This window comes from Gracilinanus agilis, chromosome 5, assembly GCF_016433145.1.
Source record: "Gracilinanus agilis isolate LMUSP501 chromosome 5, AgileGrace, whole genome shotgun sequence".
Classification (NCBI taxonomy): domain Eukaryota; kingdom Metazoa; phylum Chordata; class Mammalia; order Didelphimorphia; family Didelphidae; genus Gracilinanus; species Gracilinanus agilis.
Window position 1 is genome coordinate 234,521,751 of NC_058134.1, and position 23,274 is coordinate 234,545,024.

At 37.3% G+C, this 23,274-nt stretch overlaps 1 protein-coding gene across 1 annotated transcript in view; it reads right to left on the minus strand.

Moving 5' to 3' along the window:
- Positions 1 to 23,274, minus strand: part of CFAP54 (cilia and flagella associated protein 54) — a 376,749-nt gene that overhangs the window by 120,402 nt on the left and 233,073 nt on the right. The window contains exons 47-49 of the mRNA XM_044679160.1: positions 20,112 to 20,231; positions 12,021 to 12,074; positions 4,103 to 4,307 (exon numbers count right to left, since the gene is read on the minus strand). Coding sequence (XP_044535095.1) covers positions 4,103 to 4,307; positions 12,021 to 12,074; positions 20,112 to 20,231 — 379 coding nt within the window. The remainder of the gene's footprint in view (positions 1 to 4,102; positions 4,308 to 12,020; positions 12,075 to 20,111; positions 20,232 to 23,274) is intronic.

Consider the following 23,274-nt stretch of genomic DNA (forward strand, 5'->3'; position numbering starts at 1 on the left):
TATATAAAGCCCTTTACATGTAACACATGACTGAGGCCTTCTAATATATATATTAGATATATGTGTATATATCTTATATATACAATATATTATTAGAATATATGTATTCTAATATTCTATTCTAATCTAATCTAATAATATATTCTATATATATAATTTGAAGGGGGTGGAGTATATATATATATATATAGAATACATATATATGTATACACACATATATTAAGTACTGACTTCTTTATATATATGCTATTTCTCTCAAGTAAAATAATAGCAAAGGTAATAGTAGCAGCAGTAGTGGCTTGTATTTATAAAGTGCTTTAAGGTTTAGAAAAAGGTGAAAAAAAAAAACCTTTACCTTCTATCTTAGAAGCAATACTGTGTATTGGTTCTCAAGCAGAAGAATGGTATGGGCTGGGCAATTGGAGTTAAGTGACTTGCCCAGGGTCACACAGCTGGGAAGAGTCTGAGGTCAGATTTGATCCCAGAACCTCCCATCTCTAGGCCTGCCTGTCAATCCACTGAGATACCCAGCTGCCCTCTGCAAAAAGTTTTACAAATATAATTTTATCCTCACAACAATCTTGGAAGATAGATGATATTTTTTCTCTATTTTACATAGGGTAAAAGTGAGGCATGCAGATGTTAAGAAATACTTGCCCAGAATCTGAGGCTGCTTAGGGACCAGCCTGTTGATGGGTCTCCCTGCTACAGGTTTCTCTTCCCCTCATCATCCACCCAATTATCAAAATCCAACCATGTCACTCTTCTACTCATTAAGCTCCAGATGCTCCCTATCAGCCACAGGATCACATATAAAATCCTCTACTGGGTGATCAAAACTCTTCTAACCCTTCCTCACTTTCACTACCACCACTGCCTTTCCAGTTTTCTTATAACTGAGAGCCCAGTACATATTCTTCATCTCAGTGACATTGGGCCCCTTGTTTCCCATGAACAAGATATTTCTTTTCTCTCCGCTCCAGGTATTTTCTTTGGTGACCCCCATGCCTAGAATGAACTCCTTCCTGATCACCTCTTGGCTTCTCTGATTTCCCTCAAGTACTATCTGTAGTCCCATCTTCTACAATAAGCCTTTTCCAACCCCTCTTAATTCTAGTGCTTTCCCTCTTGATTATTTTCTACTTATTCTGTCTATGTTTGTGCAAAGTTGTTTATGTGTTGTCTCCTCTATTAAATTCCTAGAGGGCTGGGACTTTTTGCATCTCTAGCACTTAGTGCAGTGCCTGGCAAATAGTAGGCACTCTCTCTCTCTATTTTTTTTGGGGGTGGGGGGGCCTGGCTAAGCACCTATGAATATTGGTATCTTTTGTTTGCTTTTTCTCCAAAAAACATCCATGACATTTTTCTAATCATGAAGTACAAGAATACGCCTAATACTATTAATTGGTTTAATGAAGACATTCTATTAGATGAACCGATGTTGGAGAGGGCAGTTAAGTTCTATAGAAAGTTTATCACACACACAGACAACAACACACCAGGGTTTTCTTATAATATATTAAGTTTTTCCCTACTGGCAGGTTTGGAAACATCATTAGTTTGCATGTAGAAATGCTTTTATAGGATATCTTTGCAAATTATTTCTCCTATTTAAATAATTTCATTTCAAAACAGCCTATTTGCCCCTTCTTTATAACTGAAGTTCATTCTACAATAAATGTTAGAAGATTTTCTACTTTATACACACATACACATTTTTAGTATAAACTAAAAATAGTTGCTGATTGCTTCAGAGATTTTACAAAGTTCAATAAATGAAAACCAGCTAATAGTCAGCAAATTATAGCAAAACCTCACTAATGTGAAGTAACTGGCTAATCTAACTTGGTGAAAAGTCTAAATTATGGAATATATGAAAAGAAGCACAGTTTGATTACTTCCAGTAATGTGCTAGGTCTAAGCTAATAAAGTATTTTTTTATTAGGGAATAGATAAGAATATTTTAAAATTATCAGATCAGTTTTAAATAAATGGGTACTCCCAAAGCACTCAAAGATTTCAAGAAAGTTTCTTATCCTGAGTGGTTTCAAATATTCTCTCATTATTTTGTGTTCTTTTGGAATCATTGAAAGCATAGTAATTTCCCAAATGCAACTGAGCCTGCTCTCTTGCAATTCAATGCTGCACTCAACTCATTGTCCCTATTGAATATCTAATATATATGTTGACCTATATAGGATGGAGTAGAAAAAAGTGTTGCATAAGGAACCAGCCCAGCCCTAGGTTTGAATCTCACCTCTGACACTTATTACCTCTGTTACTCTTATAAAAGGAAATAATGATAGTCATAGAACAAAGATATTCAGCGGAATAATGTGGAGGTGAAATGAAATACAGTGTATCTTCAAGTACTATCTACACACTACTTCTTACTATTATTGCTGACAGGTAGGCTTCACGAACTCCCCAATGAAGGGCATCCTATAGCTCTGAGGAATTGAAACTATGTAAGACACAAGGAATCTGGACTATATTATCTGTGCTGGCAAAAGGAGTTTGGCTGTATGAATGCACAAGAATATATGCCAGTCATGAAGCAAGAGTGAGGGATAACTGATGGTCAGATGGGTTAGGACACCTGGAAGAAAGCTTCCTCTTCCAAGGGAGAATCTATAAAAAGAAGAGAATAAGAGAGGCTGAGAGGAAGGAAGGAAATGAAGGAAGAAAAAAAGGAAGAAGGGAAGAGGAAGGGAGAATCAGAGAGCAAGGCAAGAAAGAGGAAAGAAAAAAGAGAAAAGGGAAGGGGAAGGAGGAGAGGGGAAAGGAAAAGGGGAAGAGAAAAGGGAAGGGAGGTATTTATTAAAACTAAGCTTTGAGCTTACAAATAGAAAAGGAAGCCAGGACCTGCTCTCCAGGAGTTTTCATTCTAATTGGAAAGACTATGCCTGGAGGAGGTTTGGATTTAGCCATGAGCCAGATGGAAAGGCCCAGTGACCCCAGGTTGCAGATGTTGAACCATACAATAGTGCCAGAGCAAACTTCAGCTCAACCCTGTCCAAATCCCAATTTAGAAAATTACAAATTCTAAATTAGCCACATCTGAAATCATGAAAGGTTGCTGTATATAAACATGGAAATGCCATGATATCAACCAAAAATAAGTTCCCCAATCCCCTATAGTCTTAAGCTCTGCAACTTTGCCTTCCAAAAGCCACCTATCATTAAGTGTTCACCTAAGTCATGTACTCCCAAGAAGAAAACTTTTTTGCTTTAGAAATATCATTGTATTTACATGACCACAAAGGATATTTCAGCTATCGTGTGCTCCATTGAATAAAAATTCTTATACAAGTCTTCCATTAAGTGGTTGTGATGCCTGAGTCAAGCTGATTTCAGCCCATCTTCTTTTTCATCATCTACTCTAGGCAACACTTAGAGGCCTAGAAATCATTTCCCAAATTTCACTGGAGCAGCTAGTTAGTGCAGTTGGATAGAGAGCAGTAGCTTAAGAGTTGGGAAACCTGACATTCAAATCCAGGCTCAGATGCTTCCTAGTTTTACTAGCTATGTGACCTGGGGCAAGTCACTTTAAAAAAAAAAAAAAAAAAAAACAACCCTCAGTTTCCTCAACTATAAAATGGGGATAGTAATGTGACAATTATTCCCCATCATTCCATCTCTTCAACCCATTGTTGTTGTGAGGATCAAACGAGATCTTTGTAATGCCCTTAGCAAAGTCTTTGGCACATGTAGGCACTAAAGAAATATTATTATTTTTATTGCCATTATACCTAACATAAAGGGCATAACTAGAAGAGGCCTTAGAGGTCATTTAGTTCTATCCAGATCATGGAGGTAGTGACTGAATTAAAATTTGAATATTATGCTCTGGCCTCCAAATTCAACCTTATTAACACTGCTCCAAGCTGTGCCTCCTCCAATGCCCCCCGATACCTCATTGACCCACCTAATGTTGCAAAAATGGAATATCATTTCCTTCCAGCAATAAGAGCAGAGGCTCATTTCTTGACTTCCATACAGTTGTCCACTAAAGAGTTGATGTATTGCACACAGGATTAAAAATCACTCCAAACATACCTTAGCTACAGAGACTGAGTGCCAGCTCCCCATCTGGGTTTACCTTTATGGAATGAAGCATTTAATTTGCCCTTTGGGGGAAAGTCCTGGAAGAATGCTTTCGTATCATTATCTGGGAAGCAATTTATTGTTGCAGCCAAACTGATTAAAAAGCGCATTTTGACCAAAGTAAACTTATAGGAGAAAGCTGGTTGGCAAATCAAAATTATATAGAAAGGGATGCCTTGATTCATCAAATCTTCCAGGGCCTAGAAAGGAGAATGGGAACAAAAATTAGCAAAGCATCATTTTAGAAGTTATCAGTTTCATTTCCCCTTGAATCTATAGGACAGAAGAAATATCACTTTCTTCCCATCCCAGTACTGTGCTGACCACCCAAGACTATTCAAGACTTGTTAGGAGAATATGGGAAACTCATATTTTGCTAAAAATATGGCAGTCATCAAAGTGATGCCATGTTGATTTCACATTGATCCACTAGGTTTTCCAGTCCAGCAGCAGATGAGGTGCCACAGAATGGTATCACACATTGCCATGGGGGATGCAAGCTAACCTCATCTATGCTCCCATGAAAAGATGGTAGGTACTACTTTGCAATACTGAATACATCAGCATGCACTCCAAGGAGAACCCACAGGGAAGCCAGGAAAATGAAGATCAGTGCACAATTGTAATAGCTAGAATTTGTAGAGAGCTTTAAAGTTTGCAAAGAGCTTAACATATTTGATCTTATTTGATCTTTACAGCTGGAAAAACTTGGAGTATTTAACCCAGGAAAGAGAAGATTGGCAGGGAGTGAAGGAGATGATCATTGCTTATAAGTACATGAAGGGCTATCATGTAGAAAGGGGACAGATAAATGAATGAAAGTAACCATATGGATGTATCTGAATCAATGAATGAGTATAAAGTTCTTGCCATATGGCAATCCTTGCACTAAAGGCTGGGGATACAAAATGAAAGGCAATATGGTTGTTCACAAGGAGTCATTCACATTTGAGTTGAGGGAGACACTCTGCTTAGTCCCAGAGGAAGAAGTGAGATCACTGAGTGAATAGTTGCAGATAGTTTCAGTTCAACCTAAAGAATCCTTTCTGAAGAATTAGAGCTATCTGAAAGAAGAATGGGTATTTCTCAGAAGTAATGTTTCCTTTCAGTGAAGATCATCAAGAGGAGGTTTGAAGACTACTTTGCTGGGAGAGTATTTAGGTTGGATTTGATGACCTCTGAGGTCCCTTCCAACTGCTAAAATTCTAATGATTGTACAAAAGGTAATCTCTCTCCTAAAAAGGAGTCAACATACTCTGCATACCCAACTTCCACCTCCAGACCTTTCCTCTGACAAACTCAAGTCCAGACTGTTCCCTTATCACTCTGTTCCAGTCCTTGTGGCTACTATCTACCAAACCCCAGGATACTCCCACAATCCCCCTCAGTGACCTCAGCACACACAAAGACTGAAATATTCACATCAGTGACATTCCTAACATCCTGGCTCCTTTGTTTCTCAGCTTTCATGACCTCCATCCCTGTTCTATATAGTCCTACCTAAGAATCATCATCCCTTGAACTTCCCCACACTTCCTATTCTCTAACATCCAGAATACTGGAATTCTGTTGGTTTTTTTATCATAATTTCTTATCCTTCTAACTCTCCCACCATTTTAATCCTCCTCTACTTGATCTTTATCTTAGTCAACTCTGTTCCTTAATCTCTGCATGATTTCCCTACTGATCTCTCCAATTCCTTTTCCTTCATGGCCTGACCCTATTGACTGTCCTTGCCAACTCTTCAACACACCATCTTCTTGACCTCTACTGTTCTTACCCTTCGAAAGCCCATCACTGGGTAATTACACCTACTGCCTTCTCTGTTCATATATTTGAACCACCAGGCACTTCTGGAATAAATTACAATTTATAACACTGCACTGATGGGTCCACTATAAATTCAAATTATCTAGTCCAACTGGGCTATCATGACAGCACAGAACTCCTCTCAGTGGCATTCACACAGCAACTGTAATAAAAGCATTTTCTCTTTGGGCCATAGTCTCTGTCTCTACTTCCCTTTCTCTCAGAACATGACCTTGACTTTTACTTGATTAAAACTATCTGTTATGAGAATCATTCATCTCTCCACTTAAAAAGCCTTTCTGTTACATTGTCCATCCCTCTCTTTCTCTCCAGTCTCTGAGGATAAAGTGTATCTCTTCATTACCAGGGCTAATACTTCCATGTGTATTCTTGATTCTCTTCCCTTAAGGAAGATTCTGTCTCTGACTGATTCTCTCTCAGTCTCTGTCTCTCTGCCTCTGTCTCTCTCTCCCTCTGCCTCTCTCTCTCTCTCTCTCTCTCTCTCTCTCTCTCTCTCTCTCTCTCTCTCTCTCTCTCTCTCTCTCTCTCTCTCCCTCTCTCATCTTAATATTCTGCCAGCAAACATACTTAGATTTCCCTGATCTCTAAAAAAAATTAAACAAAACGAACCCAGCAACTATGTGAACACAATTGCAAAACACTTTTCACACAAATATAGTCTGAACTAAATTGGAAAAATATTAATTGATCATGGATAGGCTGAGCCAATATGATAAAAATGATAATCATATCTAAATTAATTTACCTATTCAGTGCCATATCAAACTATCAAAAATTATTTCCAAGAACTAGAATAATAACAAATTTCATAAAGAACAAGAGTTCAAGAATATCAAGGGAATTAATAAAAAAATGAAACAAAATAAACTTATTTTGATCCAGTACTCCCTCAATCTGCTAATCTATTTTTCTTCTCTCCTTCATTGATAAACTTCTAGAATGCACAGTTGATTTTCATTGCCTACACTTTCTAACCATCCAGTTACTCCTCAATTCTGTATAATCTGGCTTGGAGGCTAAAAGAAAAGAAGGCTTTTGTAATTAAAACCCTTAGCATTATCAAATAATTCTAAATCAGAAAAAGACAATCTTATCAGTAGAAAATAGCATTTAAGAAGAGGCCTGACCATCAGCTTTGTAGCTGCCATCTTAAGCATCAAAGGTCTTTCCAGCTGGCTTGCAGCTAAAACCTTTTCTATTATCTCTCCAATTAGAATGTGAGCTCCTTGAGAGCAGGGGCTATGTGGTTTTTCTGTCAGTATCCCCAGAGCTTTGCAAGCACTAAGCATTTTGCAAGCATTTAGTAAATGCTTTTAAAAATTAATACATCATTCATTTATTCACTATGCTACTTGAAAGTGTTTTCTCCAAGATCACCAAAGGCATTTTCTCAGCAATCATCTTCTGACCTTATTGCAGAGGATGACACTGATGCCATTTCCCTTCCTTCTTGATACTCTCTCCTCCTTTCATTTCCATGCTGCTACTCTCTTCATTTTCCTACCTTTCTGACCTATATTTTTTCTTTCATTTCTCCTAACTATAGCTATCCCTAAGGTTCTGTCATCCGTTTTCTTCTCTTCTAGGTTGAAATTCTCTACTATGACAATATCATCCACTGACCTGAATTGAGCTATCACTTTTATGTATGTACTTCCCATTCAAGGGATGATACCAAATAGACTTTCTAAAGTTTTGTCCTGAATTTTCACCTACTAGCTGGACATCACCACCTGAGTGTCCCATTGACAAACTCAAACACATCAAGCATTGAACTAATTTCCACCTCCAAATCCATCCTTTCTTCAACTTCTCTGTTTGTATTGCTGCTACTTTAATCCTTTTGTCACCCAGGTTCATAACCCTGGAGTCATATTTTTCCTTTCTCTCCCCTTCAGTTCTCTCCTCTGTCTTTTCTGCTAACATTCTTACTATCCAAATTCAGTCCTAATAACTTTCTCTCAACAACTAGAATGACCCTCTCCCTGGTTCCTGACCTTCAGACTCTTTATTCTTCAATTTATCCTGCACCTAACCATGAAAAGTTTCCTATATACACAGACAAGATGACAATATGCCTCTGTTTGCCTTTATTTTTAGTCCCTACCTTATGTCTTAAAATCAATACTGTATATTTTTAGCCATTTTCTACAATACAAAATACACAGGCTTTAACCTAGTGTTCTTATATCTCTATAATCTGTTTACAGCCAAGTTTTCTAGCCTTAGTTCATCTGACTCTTCTTTAAGAACTCGAGTTCCTGCCACAATGGGCTACTGGTTACTCTTTCATCTCATCCTATCCTCTTCTTTCCTCTTTCTGATTCTCTTAGTTCTGACCCCACTTGCCTAGAGAGTACTGTAGAGCTCCAGAGGGTGGAATTCATTGGACAAGTGAGAAAATTTCCCCAACATTTCCATCCTAACCCAACCAGATTCCACTAGTGACTGAAGGCTAGCTGTTTCTATTGGTCTTATCTCTGCTAGGAAAATGGAGCTGCTAGACTCACTGCCCAGGAAAATAGATTCTTAGAATCATTGAATTAGACTGGGGTAAGGTGAAGAGAAAGTACAAAAATTGACAATCACTGGGTCTCTAGCCTTCCATCTCACCATCAAAATACTTCTCCAAAGGCTAAACTCCCATAGCCAGTCACCAAATAGATCCCAAAGAGGTTACTTTGTTTGTTGTCCCAGCATTCATACCTATGATATTAATACATCACTACTACATTTGGACAATGGTACAAAACTAAGTTTCCACAAATAGAGAAAAATTTTTATAGAACTTTGATGTAATCAGTGATGATAATTACATACAAACACTTAAGGATCAACAGGAGATTACTGAGTAATATTCTTTAATGTTACTTTCCCCGAATGCTAAAAAAAATTGTGTGATCTAAAGGGTATTATACAGCCCCAAAATAGTGTTTTAATTAGTTAACTAATGAGTTCATTACTCTGCCATTCTCATTTTATATAAAAGGGAAAAGATCTGAGTGACATTTCCTTTATACATAAAATTATTCCTATGGGAGAAAGCAGAAAGAAATGGAAAAGCTGGCCTGACATTTCTTTCTGAAAAGAAACAAATACTCTCAAGCTTCCTTAGGTCTTAGAACCTTGAATGAAATATAAATGTGTGATTACATCCTCCTAATGGCAGCCTTTTCAGGGCTTGCTCCTTGCAGAGAACTCAAGATTCATTTCATATTCTAATGCAAAAAAAAAAAAAAAAGAGGCATCTGAAAATGAAGTCTTCAGAATGAAAGTGAGCAATAAAAGGGAAGATTCATGAAGCTACTTTTATTCAGAGGAAAGTTACATTCCTAGTACAAGTTATATGACATGGAAATCACCCATAAATGAATTTGGAAAGAAAGTCTTCTCAAAACTTGTTAAGCAAAGTAAAGAACTTTTTCAAGAGAATAGAGCCCTGAGATGGTATAGAAAGTTGCCCATGTTATTTGGGGTCATTTTCCATAGCAAAATAGCTTTTCTGTTCCATTCTCTCTGACTTGCCTGTCAATTCATATTCATAAAAGAGCCCCATTGTGGCTGAATGTCTTCCTAGATATGTGAACAACTCATCTTTGTTAAGTATGGTCCTTCCATGGCTATTACTCTATCTACATAAAGCTCATCCATTCTTGTTTATGTTGATGGAGGCTCTGGGCAAGTCACCAAGATATTTACCCCAAGTTTATTTGATTCTTTTGAAAATTACTAAATGGATGGAATGGGATCTGAGAAATAACTTTCTGCTCTCTGAGAGAAATTTCCTGAAAGTTCAAGAATTGTCTTATCATTATGCTTGATTAAAAGATGGAAGAAATCTCAAATGGCCCTATGAAAAGCAATCTTCTCAGAACTAGAATGAAGATTAAGAGGAGGAAGGCAGAAATGAAGTAAAAGCAATGCTGGGTGGCCAGGAATTTCAAATAGTGAAGCTCCATGGAGGCATTTGAGAACATTTGATAAATATCCAATGAGGAATTTGAATTTTGCTGAAAATATATTCAGAGGGAGCAGGGAGATGGCTCAGTGAATTGAAAGCCAGGTCTAGAAATGGGAGTTAGAACCCAGGTCTGGATTCTAATTTGGCCTCTGACACTTTCTAGTTATATGTCCCTGGGCAAGTCACTTGACCCCTATTGCTTGGTCCTTACCACTCCTCTGCCTTGGAACTGATATTTGGTATTGATTCTAAGAATGAATGTAAGGTTTTAAAAAAAGGAAAAAGAAAATATATGCTGAAATAATGCATAAAATATATGCATACATGTGTACAACTATACATCCATGTGCATATTTGTGTCAAGTTAAGTCAATAAGCATTTATAAAGCATCTATTTTGTATTATTCAGTGCTATAAATACAAAGGCAAAAACCAAGTTCCCTTCTCAGAGAGTTCACTGTCCAATATTGGAAACAAAACAACTGTATAAAAATGTATACATATACAGATTAAATTGGAGAAAACAACAGAAAGAAATCACTAGCATTAGAGGGGTTGGAAAAGGATCCTTGAAGTAAGGGAGACTTTAGATGAGACTTTAAGGAAGCCGGGAGACCAGAATGAGGAGGGAGAGAATTTCAGACATGAGAGACAGCCAGGGAAAATGTCCAGAGTTAAGAAATGGAGTGTGTTTCCATAGCTGAAAAAAATGGGGACAGTAACTGACATTTAGCCCTAGCCTTGTTATACTCTTGACATTTCTGCATGGATTTAATTACCATCCCTAGACTGATGATTCTGAAATCTTCCTTTCTTGCCCCTACCTTTCTACTGACCTGAAATCTTGCATATCCATCTGCCTTTCAGAAATCTCAAATTGGATGTTGAGCAGACATATTAAAACACATGTCCACAATTGAACTCATTATCTACTCCACCAAATTCTACCCTTCTCCACCTTCCTTATTACTGTTGAGGTCAACACCTACATCCTAGGCACTCAGATTGGAAACCTAGGAGTCAGCCTGAACTCCTCACCCTTTCTTATTCCACCATGTTCAAGATGATGTCAAGGCTTGTTCATTTTATTTTCCCATCATCTCTTAATTATACCCTCTTCTCTCTTTAATGCTAATACCTTCCCCTTCCCCCTCCCCCTGTAAGGTCTGTATAACTTCATATATGGACTACGGAAATAGCCTCCTGGTAGGTCTGCTGCCTCAAGTCTCTCCTCACTCCAATCCACCTTCCATTTTCCTAAAGCACCAGCCTGACCACATCATTTCTCTTCCTAATAAATTGGAGTGGTTCCCTATTACCTCCAGGAAGAATTACAAAATGATGTTTGTCATTCAAAGCCCTTCATAACCTAGTCCCATCTTGCCTTTCCAGTTTACTTACACCTTATTCCCTTCAAACACACTCTTTGATCTCATAACACTGGCCTCTTGGTTGTCACATAAACAAGACACTATCTCTAAGCTCTGGGCATTTTCTCTGATTGTCCCCATGCTTGGAACAGTCTCCCTCCTCCCTGGTTTCCTTCAAGTCCCAACTAAAATTTCACCTTCTACAGGAAGTTTTCCCCAAACCCTCTTAATTCCAGCACCTTCCCTCTATTAATTATGTTCGATATATCCTCGATATTGCTTGTCTGTACATAGTTACTCATTGTCTTCAGCCATTCTATTTTAAGTTCCTTGAGGGAAGGAACTGTCTTTGGCTTCTTTTTGTATCTCCAGCACTTAGTTCAGTGCCTGGAACCTAGTAGGCACTTAATAAATGAGTGACTGACATATTCTTGAAATTCAGGCCTGACCTCATCTTCGCATTTTGAGATAAAGTACAGGTAAATCAGAAAAGGGAGCAAACTTCTAACTCAACAAACTCCTTTCCTTTGTAGTAGGTCCCATTCAGACCCAATATTGGTGTCACTAACGATGACCATGTTATATTGCTTGCCTTCTCAAGGGGTGGGAAGGGGCAGGGGGGAGAGCGAGAATTTGGAATTCAAAATTTTTAAATGCATGTTAAAATTTTTTAAATGGAGCAGAAATGTTTAATGAAATGAATGAAAGTATATATTTTTAAATGATGTTATACAAAAAAGTATTTTGCTTACCTGTACATTTTCTTTGCTCAAACAAGAGCGTCCTGGTTCAAATGGCTGCATGTGCTATTGCAAACACAATGTAAGAATTAATGTGAGAATTTTTTAAAGTTGACAGAGTGAATTTAATTCAATGTTGCTATAGCAATATGTTCTATAGTATTTTTAAGAGACTGGCCTGGTTGGCCCAGGTGTCTCTTATAAACTCTGTACCATCACCAGCAATAAAATGGTGGTAAATAGGAATAATTCTTCCTTTGTAGGAAGGTGAACATAGCCATTCCTTCTTACACTACAAATTAACCTAAGGAAAAGACTTCTGCAATATTGACTAAGAATCAGGAAGACAAGATGGAGAGGAAGAAGCTGCTGGGCTCACAATTCACCTCTGATCATTGCTGCTTGACTGATCTTGAGCAAGTCCAAGTCATTGGAGTCATAGAATTTTCAAGATGGTAGAACATCAGCTCAGAGTTTTAGTCCACCTCCCCTTTTTACAGGTGAGGAAACTGAGATCCACAGTGGTTCAATAGCTTGTCTAAGAGCACACAGTTAACTATTAATCAAATCAATCCTATTTTTCCTGATTCCCAGAGAGTATCAGACATTCAGTTTGGGGATATGAAATGAAATCAAGTTAACTGGTCCATGTGGGGATCAAACCCATTAACATAAACATTTTTAGCACCATATTTAATCAAGTTTTTGTTGTCTCCATTTTTTTTCAGTCATGTCTGCCTTTGTGATCCCATTTGATTTTTTTTAACCACTTAGACTAACTTAAAATCTCTGAATGATTACAAAATCCTTCTATCCTAACCTCTCTTTCTTCCTTTATCTAAAACTAGATCCATTACTGTATAGAAAGCACACCTAGGCGGGGCACCAAACCCTAAATCTTGCTTATAAATCCTTCTCTGAATGGTTTCCAAAGTTGACTACTCTCCCAAGCTTGTGCCAGCTTCCCAAACGCCCCAATCTCAGAGCTTCCTCATCCCATCTCTTCAATGGATATTTTGAAGTAAATTTCCCTGTTGGATCCTCTGTACTATCATTTCCCATCCTGTGCTTTTGCAATCTTTCTGGGTTCTCAGAAGTTCTGTGCTCTTCCTCCTCTTCCTCTGATTCACCCTACATCAACAGTAATAGCAGTAGCATTAACAGCAACTTATATTTATACAAGGTTGACGGTAAATAGGTGCCATATAGAGATTTTCATCTAATCTCATGACAACCCTGTGAATCAGATCGATGAAAAAGATATTACCCTTGTTTTATCATTTTATCAAACCAAGGTTCTTATGGGTTAAGTAAAGAATGAAGTTTGGCACTGGGAAAACTAATATGGTTCTTAAATTGGATTAAGACAAAAGAATTTTTTTAAAAATTCTTTCTTTCTGACTTAGAATCAATAATAAGTACTGGCTCCAAGGCAAAAGAACAGTAAGGGCTAGGCAATTGGGGTTAAGTGACTTGCCCAGGGTCACACAGCTAAGAAGTGACTGAGGGCAGATTTGAACCTAGGTCCTTCTGACTCCAGACCTAATGCTCTATCCACTGAACCACCTAGCTGTCCCAGGCCCAGGGATTTATAATTCAGTTGTGTCTCTGTTGTAACGAAACCATATATGGAAGATTTTTTTCCATTCTGTGTGTTACATTTTAGGAAGGCCACTGGAGAGCATCAAGAGCAGGACAATTTAGATGGTGAATGGCCTAGGCCTATAAGAGTGGTTCCCAAAGCATAGTGCAATTCCCAAGACCTTTTTAGGAAGTCTACAAGGTCAAAACTATTTTCATAATAATTCTAAGACATTTAAATATAGTTAAAATATGATGCTAAAAATGCTGATGTTAATGGGTTTGATTTTCATATTGACCAGTTAATTTGATGTCATTTTATATCCCCAGACTTGTCCTCTGATACCAATTGGCTATCAGAGAAAGATCACAGAAAAGATAATTAGGGAGCAAGTGAATTGATCAGTGAAAAGTTAGTGCCAAAAGTACAAAAAAATTAAGCTATCCTATAGGCAACCAGATGGTCAAATGGATAGAGTTCTAGAATTGCAATCAGGAAGGCCTAAATTCAAAGCATGACCCAGATAGTAGGTATGTGACTCTATGACTGAAGTCATTTAATCTCTGCCAGTCTCAAGGCTACTTAATGCAGCTAGGTGATACAGTGGATAAAGTTCCAGACTCATCTTCTAAGACTCATCTTCCTGAGTTCAAATCTGGTCTCAAATACTTCCTACCTGTGTGATCTGGGCAGTCACTTAACTTGGTTTACCTCAGTTTCCTCATCTATTAAAAAATCTAGAAAAGGAAATGGTAAACCACTCTAGTATATCTGCCAAGAAAACCCCAAATGGAGTTGTGAAGAGTAGGACATGACTGAAACAACTCAACAACATTTAAGGTTTTAAGGTTTAAAATCTTAGCTGTGAGAACTGGGTGTTGTAAGTTTATTAGCCCCTTTTTACAGATGAGCAAACTGAGACTCAGAGAAGTGAAATAATTTGCCCAGGTCACAGAGTTAGTGGGTAGTAGTGCCTGGATGGGAACTCAGATATTCAGACTTCCGTTCTCCAGCTCTTTCCATCACAAATCAACTGATATTGAACCATTTCCATGAACCTATACATGTGCATTGGTCCTATCCACATTTTCATTTCTTGCTGTGATTCTCCACCCCACTCCCAACTCATTATTCCAGCAGACTATACTCTTTCTGCTATTTCCCAAAGCACAGAGTAATGAAAGAAAGCACAAATTTACTTATGGTAAAAGCAGCCAGGAGTCCAAATTATTGTGAAAACCAAAGCAAAAGAAAATACAAAGAGGCAGGGTACATTAATTTTCTTTGAGTTCCACTTTGATTTAATTTAGACCTAGGGATAAGGACCATTCTTCATTTCTGGGACTGTTTAAGCACTCAGTTCCTGAGAAGAGAATAAGGAAGGCGAAAGGAAATTATCTTCAAATGGACATAAAATTTGAAATAAATTGGAAAAAGTGGAAGGAAATGTTTCTCTTACAGAAAATGAAGAAATTAGAGATGAGAAGGGAACACATATTTCTTATTTTTTGGGTAGTAAGCAATATCAGTCAAAACAATCAGCAAAAACTTTTGATAAAGGTCCCTTGCTTTGAAAAATGACCTCTAAAATTCCCTAAGCCTAGGTACATATTCCTAATGGAACATCTCATCATTGTTATAATAAATATGATTGCAAAATAATCAGGTCACTAGGAATTTGACTTTAAATATTTCTGTTAAATTATGGTAACAAGAATAGTAGTGGGGTACCATGATTCTGCTGACTACAGAGAAGCATAGGAAATCTTATATGAACTGATGCAAAGTGAAATAAGAAGAATCAGGAAAACAATAGACACAGTGAGGAAAATCATGTAAATGGAAAGAACAACCACCACAAAATAATTAAAAATGAATGTTACAAAATTAGAATAGCTAAGCTCAAAGAAGAGATATGAAAATGGACTTTATTTCTTTGAGCAGATGAGAAACTATGAATATAGAACACCACACATGATGCTGAACTCTTTTTTTAGGTCCATTAGTTTTTTAAGTTTCCTTTTTTGTTTTGTTTTTGCTAAATGATTTTGCCCTTCTTTTTTTGCACTGTTATAAAGGATGGGTTTCTTCTGGAAGAGGAAGGAAAGAAGAATGTATTGGGAAATGAGGATGATGAAAAATAAAAAAATTATCATTGAACATTTATTTAAAGAAAAATAAAAATAAACATCTCTATACACTTTTTACACTCCCCCAAGAGCCCCTAATCCATAGAGATTGCTCCTGGTCCATTCCACATTTTAATTCCTTAACTATTGGCCTAGCTGCTTCTGGAATGATATTCCCTATGGTTACAAAATGGGAAGGAAGAAGTTATATATGTTCACCTTCTATCTCGTAGAAGGCACTACTGAATCGGTGTTTCCTTACCCAAGAAAGTTTGATGTACCTAAAAGAGTACATAAGGGCAGCTAGGTAGTGGATAGAGTGTTCTGCCTGAAATCAGGAAAATTCGTCTTTTTGAGTTTAAATATGACCTCAGACACATATTAGCTATGTGATCCTATAGGCAAGTCACTTAAACCTATTTGCATAGTTTCCATAATATGAGCTGGAGAAGGAAATGGCAAATATCCTTGCCAAGAAAACCTCTAATTGGGTCACAAAGAGTTATAAGTGACCAAAAATGGCAACAACAACAAAGTACAAAGGGATTCTTTGAGACAACTAGGGGGTATATTGGAGAAAGTATTATCCTTACAATCAGGAACACCTAAAATTAAATCCTGCTTTAGATACTAACTCTATGACCCTGGCAAGTCATTAAACCTCTTTTAGACTCAGTTTTCTTTTCTGTAAAATGGACATAATAGTAAGCTCTACCTTATAGGGTTGTTGTAAGAATCACATAAGATTAAAACATGTCAGGTGCTTGGCAAACCTTAAAATATTATGTAAACAACAGTTCTTTTAGAGTAGTTACTTACTGCTAATAATAAAATCTAACACATATATAGTGCCTACTATTGGTCAGGCACTGTGTTAGCTGCTTTAGAAATATAATTTCACTGAATCCTTACAACAACTCTTCTAATACTAAGTTGTAGGGAATGACACGGAATTCCCTACATCAATGAGTTCATAGGCCTAGTCCTTCCCTTTATCATCTCATGACCTTTGAGAGATAGTGTAAGTACTATTTTCATAAGGAAACTGAGGCTCAGAAAGGAAAATTAAATTTCCCAAGATCAATAGTAAGTGAATGGTGGGACTGGGACTCAGACCTAGGTCTTTTAGGCTAGCATTACAGTGTTTTGAATTGTTACTTGTTTGACATATCTTGTCCCCTCCAACTAGATTATAGTGTACTAAAGGTCACATCTCAGGAAACTACTCTGATTTATTTCATGATCATCAAGGTGCTCCTCACAATATTATATATATATACATATATATATATGGCAAGTGCTTGAGAATTACTGGTAGAAAAGTAGAAATATAGATCAATAGAGGAAAACCATTATTAAAAACTATTTTAATAGCCCACTTATTTTATAAATTCACTTTGCAGCAACTGTCAAAATTGGCAATATTTCTTTATTACACAAACCCTCCACCACATAGCAGACCATTTCACAATCTCATCATTCTGCTTGGTGAACCAGACAATAACGTATGGAAGTTATCTAAACTAAAGATGTTAAAAGCCTGAATGTTTTTCAGAAATCAAAATATGTAAAGCTTGCTGATAATTAACATACTATAAAGTCTACCAGGCTATCCTATTTCTTCCCAAACAAAGAAAATGACATCTCTTTAAAAGGAGAGAAGGCCATCTTGCTGCTAATGGAAGAGTTTGTAAACTTTAATTTTTCTTCCATATCTTTTTAGAAATGTTGTCCTGCTCCCCAATCAACAAATGGTCAAGGGACATGAATAGGTAGTATTCACATGATGAAATCAAAACTATCAACAAGCACATGAAAAAGTATTCTAAATCCCTCCTGATTAGAGAAATGCAAATTAAAACAACTCTGAGGTACCACCTCATACCTAGCAGACTGGCCAATATGACAGCAAAGGAAAGTGATAAATGTTGGAGGGGATATGGCAAAATTGGGACATTAATGAATTGCTGGTGGAGTTGTGAATTGATCCAACCATTCTGTAGGGCAATTTGGAATTATGCCAAAAGGGCTTTAAAGGACTGTCTGCCCTTTGATCCAGCCATACCACTGCTGGGTATACCACTGCCATACCAAAGAGATCATAGGGAAAAAGACTTGTGCAGAAATGTTTATAGCTGCACTCTTTGTGGTGGCAAAAAATTGGAAAATGAGGGGATACCCTTCAATTGGGGAATGGCTGAACAAATTGTGGGATCTTCTGGTGATGGAATACTATTGTGCTATAAGGAATGATGAGCTGGAGGAACTCCATGTGAACTGGAACAACCTCCAGGAATTGATGCAGAGTGAAAGGAGCAGAACCAGGGGAACCTTATAACAGAGACTGATACACTGTGGCACAATCAAATGTAATGGACTTTGCTACTAGTAGCAATGCAATAATTCAGGACAATTCTGAAAGACTTATGAGAAAAAATGCTATCCACAGTGAGAGAAAGAACTACAGGATGCAAAAGAAAAACATATGACCTATCACTTATCACTTATATATATGGGTATATGTTTTGAGGTTTGGGCTTTAAAAAATTGCTCTATAGCAAAAAGAATTAATATGGAAATAGGTACCAAGTGATAACATTTGTACAACCCAATGGAATTGCTAGTTGGCTCTAGAAAGGGGAAGGGAAGAGGGGAGGGAAAGAAAATGAATCATGTAAACATGGAAAAATGTTTTTTAAAAAATAAATTAAAAAAATAATAATAATAAAATAAAGTACCCACAGATGTGATTCTTAGCCCCTGTCATCACACTACCCAGACATCAGTATTGTCAAGAGAAAAGCAGACAGAGAAGACTGAGATGGGTCCCTTTTCTTTGTTTGACGGATTTCAATAGCTAAAGAATTTCTAACCTAGGGGCCAGCCCAGTGGTGAAGAACCCCTCTGTGGTCATCTAGGTAGGTCCTCAGACTAGCTGATTGACTTCATTCATCATTAAAGTTGTCCTGGAGGCCTTTATAGCCAGGTAGGAACCATTGGAGTTTGTGCTCTCTTGGAATGACCATCAAGAACTCAGACTCACCTTCACGTTTCAATGAGCTACTGTAGCAGTAGGACCTTGTAAAATAATTGATAATTACATAAATAATCAGCAGGAGCAAAACTCAGCCAAGGAGGTATGTATGCAGGAAACTATAATAAGCCATGACTAATTTTCTTCAAACTAGACAAATTGATAGAAACTGGTTTATTTATGACCTTTTGTGCTGCCTTTAGGTAGCTTTAAGTACTGCCTTCCCCATCCTGACTTTTTAATTCTTTGTTTTTATAATAGGCAGTCAGAGGGAGGCTACAGATGCCTTAATGAAGTCAAGGCAAGGTGACTTATTCTATTTCCAGTGGCTGGACTGCCATTAGATGGAAGTCTGCTATAACTCTGAGAGTCTACAAGGTCATCACAGGTCAAATCATATCACCACAAATAACACTGTGTCCTCGTGAGAAATGACCTAATGTACAATATAAGTAGGGCATTGGTTTGGGTCTCCTAATAGTTGTTCATACTGTTGTTCATACTGGAAGATGACCAAAATGGCATCACTGCTTTCTTGTGATTCCTTTGTATAAATTGGATTTATGTGAGGCAGCGCTGTGCAGTGTTGTCAGTCTCTCCCTCTCTCCCAGAGTCATCCAAGTCCAATGGCAGGACAAAAGTCAAGATGACTGGTGAAGGTTCAGGACGCAAGAGTATATACTAGGTGTTTAGGGAAGACCAGTACCTCTAGTATGAGGTTGAGCCTTTTTCAGGGATGCTTTCCTCCTTTGGGGTCCACCTGCCATCCAGCTGTCACCTGTGGCTCCAAGAAGCTATAGCATGCACAGCTACTACTCCCCAGTAATCGTCTCAGCAGATGGGCTAAACCAATTTGAGGGTAACTGAGAGGCTTTAAACCCATTGGTGAGTTAGGAGGGTATCTGCCCCAGGCAGGTGTAGACTTCCACTGGTGGAAGGGGTAGATGGGAACAATTTACTCCAGTAGCCAAAAAGGAAACAGAAGCAGACACCATAGAGCATTTAGAGGTTGAATAGACATTAAAGAAGCCAAAATCTTTCACTGCATCCCTAATATCCATCTTCTTTATAGTCATGAGGAAAACTTGACTATGACTTTCTTTAGATTTTTTTTAAAACCTTTAACTTCCACCTTAGAATCAATACTGTGTTTTGGTTCCAAGGTAGAAGAGTGGAAAGGGCTAGGCAAAGGAGGTTAAGTAACTTGTCCAGGGTCACACAGAGGCCAAATTAGCACCCAGGTCCCTCCTCTATCTCTAGATTTGACTCTCTATCCACTGAGCCAATTATTGCCCCCCTGACTTTACTTAAATTTTAGAAAGTAAAAATATAGCTTTGACTTAGCCTTGTAGACTTACCTTAATTTTCGGAATTTTATAGCCTAAAGGCAGGGAAGTGGGGATGTTTTTTCCAGTATAAAGACTGACCATTTCATTATAAGCTTCAGAAAGGAATCCTAAGTCAATAAGGATTTCTGTCTTTAAACAAAAGAAAAAAATGAAAAAAAAATGTGAAATGAGGTCAAATCACTCTGAACTCAGGACTATCCTGATTAACACTGATAATCACAAAAAAAAAATGGAATGGAGGATTTGTCTTATGCTTGTAGAGTGAAAAAAAGAAAGGGGAGAATAAAGGGGGAAAGAAGGAAGAGAAAGAGAGGCAAACCAAGGAGACAGTGGACTAAACAATTAATTGCCTTGATGTTCTAGAAGAATCACCAGAGTTAGAATAAAAAGTCAGAGTTCAAAATCTAATTCTGCCATTTGTTAATGATACTAATCTGATGCTAATCTTAAAATATCTGAATTTTCTGTTTCTGTATCTGACAAAAAATGGATAATGATACTATCCCTTCCTTACCCCATGGATTGCTGGGAAGATCAAGTGATGTCGAGGTAGAAGTGCTCTGAACGTCATTCAGACCACTCTAGGTCATCACATCGTCAATACTGTCTCTGCTTAAGTGTTCACTCCAGTAACATCAACAGGGCATCTCTCTTGTGCGTTAGTCTTTATTTGCCCTCCTACTCAGCTTAGCTCTTCAACACTTCAAGTCATATATGATATTTCTCTTTTTTTTCAACTCTTAACTTTCTGTCTTAGCATTAGTTCTAAGAGAGAAGAGTAATAAGGGCTAGGCAATGGGGTTAAATGTCTTGCTCAGTGTCACAAAGTTAGACAGTGTTTTGAACCCAGTACTTCCAGGTCTGGCGCACTACCTAGTTGTTCCACATCTGACATTTCTTTGGAGCCCCAGATTCAAGCATGGGGCATATGAAAGAGTAGTTACATAATAAGCGAACATGGAGGAAGAGGATGTTGATACAGAAGAAGACTCATCTAATGATCTACTGTGAAAGATTTGGCATTTTTTTTCAGTTTCTTTATATGTTGGTTTTTGAAGTGAGTGTTTTCTTTTGGAACATATCTAATAGGGAAGTTTCACATGACTTTATATGTATCTTCAATATCATATTACTTGCCTTCTCAAGAGATAGAGGAGAAATGGAAGGGAGAGCATTTAGAACTCAAAAATTTAAAAAAATGAATATTAAATTTTAAAAAATGTAATTAGGAAGGGGCGGTGAGGTAGTACAGTAGATAGAGCACCAGGTTTGGAGTCAGGAGGATTCAGGTTCAAATCTGGCTTCAGACACTTCCTAGCTGTGTGACCCTGGACAAATCACTTTACTTCAATACTCTAGCCCTTACTGTTCTTCTGCCTTGGAACTGATACTTAGTATTGAGCTTAAGCTGGAAGGTAAGATGTGTGTGTGTGTGTGTGTGTGTGTGTGTGTGTGTGTGTGTGAAGTAATTGGGAAGGGATAGCTAAGTTGCATAGTAGATAGAGTGCCATGTCTAGAATTGGGAGGACCCAGGTTCCAATCTGGAATCAGTCACTTTTTAGCTATGGGCAAGTCACTTAATCCTAGTTTTCTTCACCTTACTGTTTCATTGATTTTAAGACAGAGAGTGAGGTGTTTTTTGTTTTTTAAGCAATTGGGAATGGGTAGTTTGATAGCACAGTGGATAGAACACCACAGCTGGCATTGGGAAGACCCAGGTCCAAATCTGGCCTTAGTCACTTCCTAGCTATGCAACCCTGGTCAAGTGATATAACCTCAATTTCCTAGCTCTTGCCACTCTTCTGTCTTAGAATTAATACATAGAAGATAAAGGTTTTAAAAAAATTATAATTGGGAAATATTTAATAAAATAAAAAATTTAAAATATGTAAGTGTATATATCATATAAATATATAATATATGATGTTATATATTTTAAAGAAGAATAATCTAACAACATTTGCTTATTATAGAAAGCCCATTTAAAAATACAAAGCTTATTAATGCCACCAAGAAAATATATATCAGGCCTAAATCATTCAAATAAGTTCTTGATTTCATTCTTTATTTAAATTATGTAGATACATAAAACATAACTTTATCTAGCCCCCACCAGCTGGAACCATAGCATTGAGATTGCAGATTGAAATTTGAACTGGGAAAGTACAGGTCTACATGACACCTTAAATCCTTACTTTCTTTGAGACTATAAGCAAGTCATGTAACTTTTGTTGCCATTTTTGTCATTTGTTAACATGTTTTTAAAAATTAAGATCTGTTATAATAACAGAATCCACTTAAGAGAGTTGTTGGAAGGATCAAACAAGATGATGTATGGAACATCTAAGTGGGGTGGTGAATCTGGAGTCAAGATATGAGTTCAAATCTAGCCTCAGGCACTTCCTAGTTGTGTGGTCCTGGGTTAGCTCAATTTCCTCATTTGTAAAACGGGGACAATAACAGCACCTACTTCTGAGGTGCTGTGGGGATAAAATGAGATAATATTTGAAAAGGGCTTTGCAAGAGTTTAAGATGTTTTCAATGTGTCTGGAGTCAGGAAATTCAGAGAAATGCTTTTTCTAAACATGATTAGATTATTATTTAAATTTCACCAACAATGCCAATGATAATTGAAATATTATTATCATTATTATCATTAGCTGTTATGATAAAACAATTGTTCAATTGTTTTACTCATGTTGACTCTTCATGACCCCATTTAGGGTTTTCTTGACAGATAGAGATACTAAAGTGGTTTGCCATTTCCTTCTCCAACTCATTTTACAGAAGTGGAAATTGAGGCCAATAGGGTTAAGTGACTTGTCCAGGGTCACATAATTAGTCAATGTCTGGGGTCAGAATTAAACTCAGGTCTTTTAACACCAGGCCCAACATGCTATCCACTGCACCATTTAGCTGCCCTGTTATTATGTAAAGAAATTCATAAGAAGCTATATAAATGTATCTAGCAATAGTTCCCATTTTTAGTTAAAATAATATGAAATTTAATTTTAGTTCTCTTTACATTAAATACCAAGAAGGCAGCCAGGTAGCTCAGTAGATAAAGGGCCAGGCCTGAATTCAGGAGGTCCTAGGTTCCGATTTGCCCTCAAATACTTCGTACTTATATTTCCTGGTCCTAGAACCTGGGCAAGTCACTTAACCTTAATTG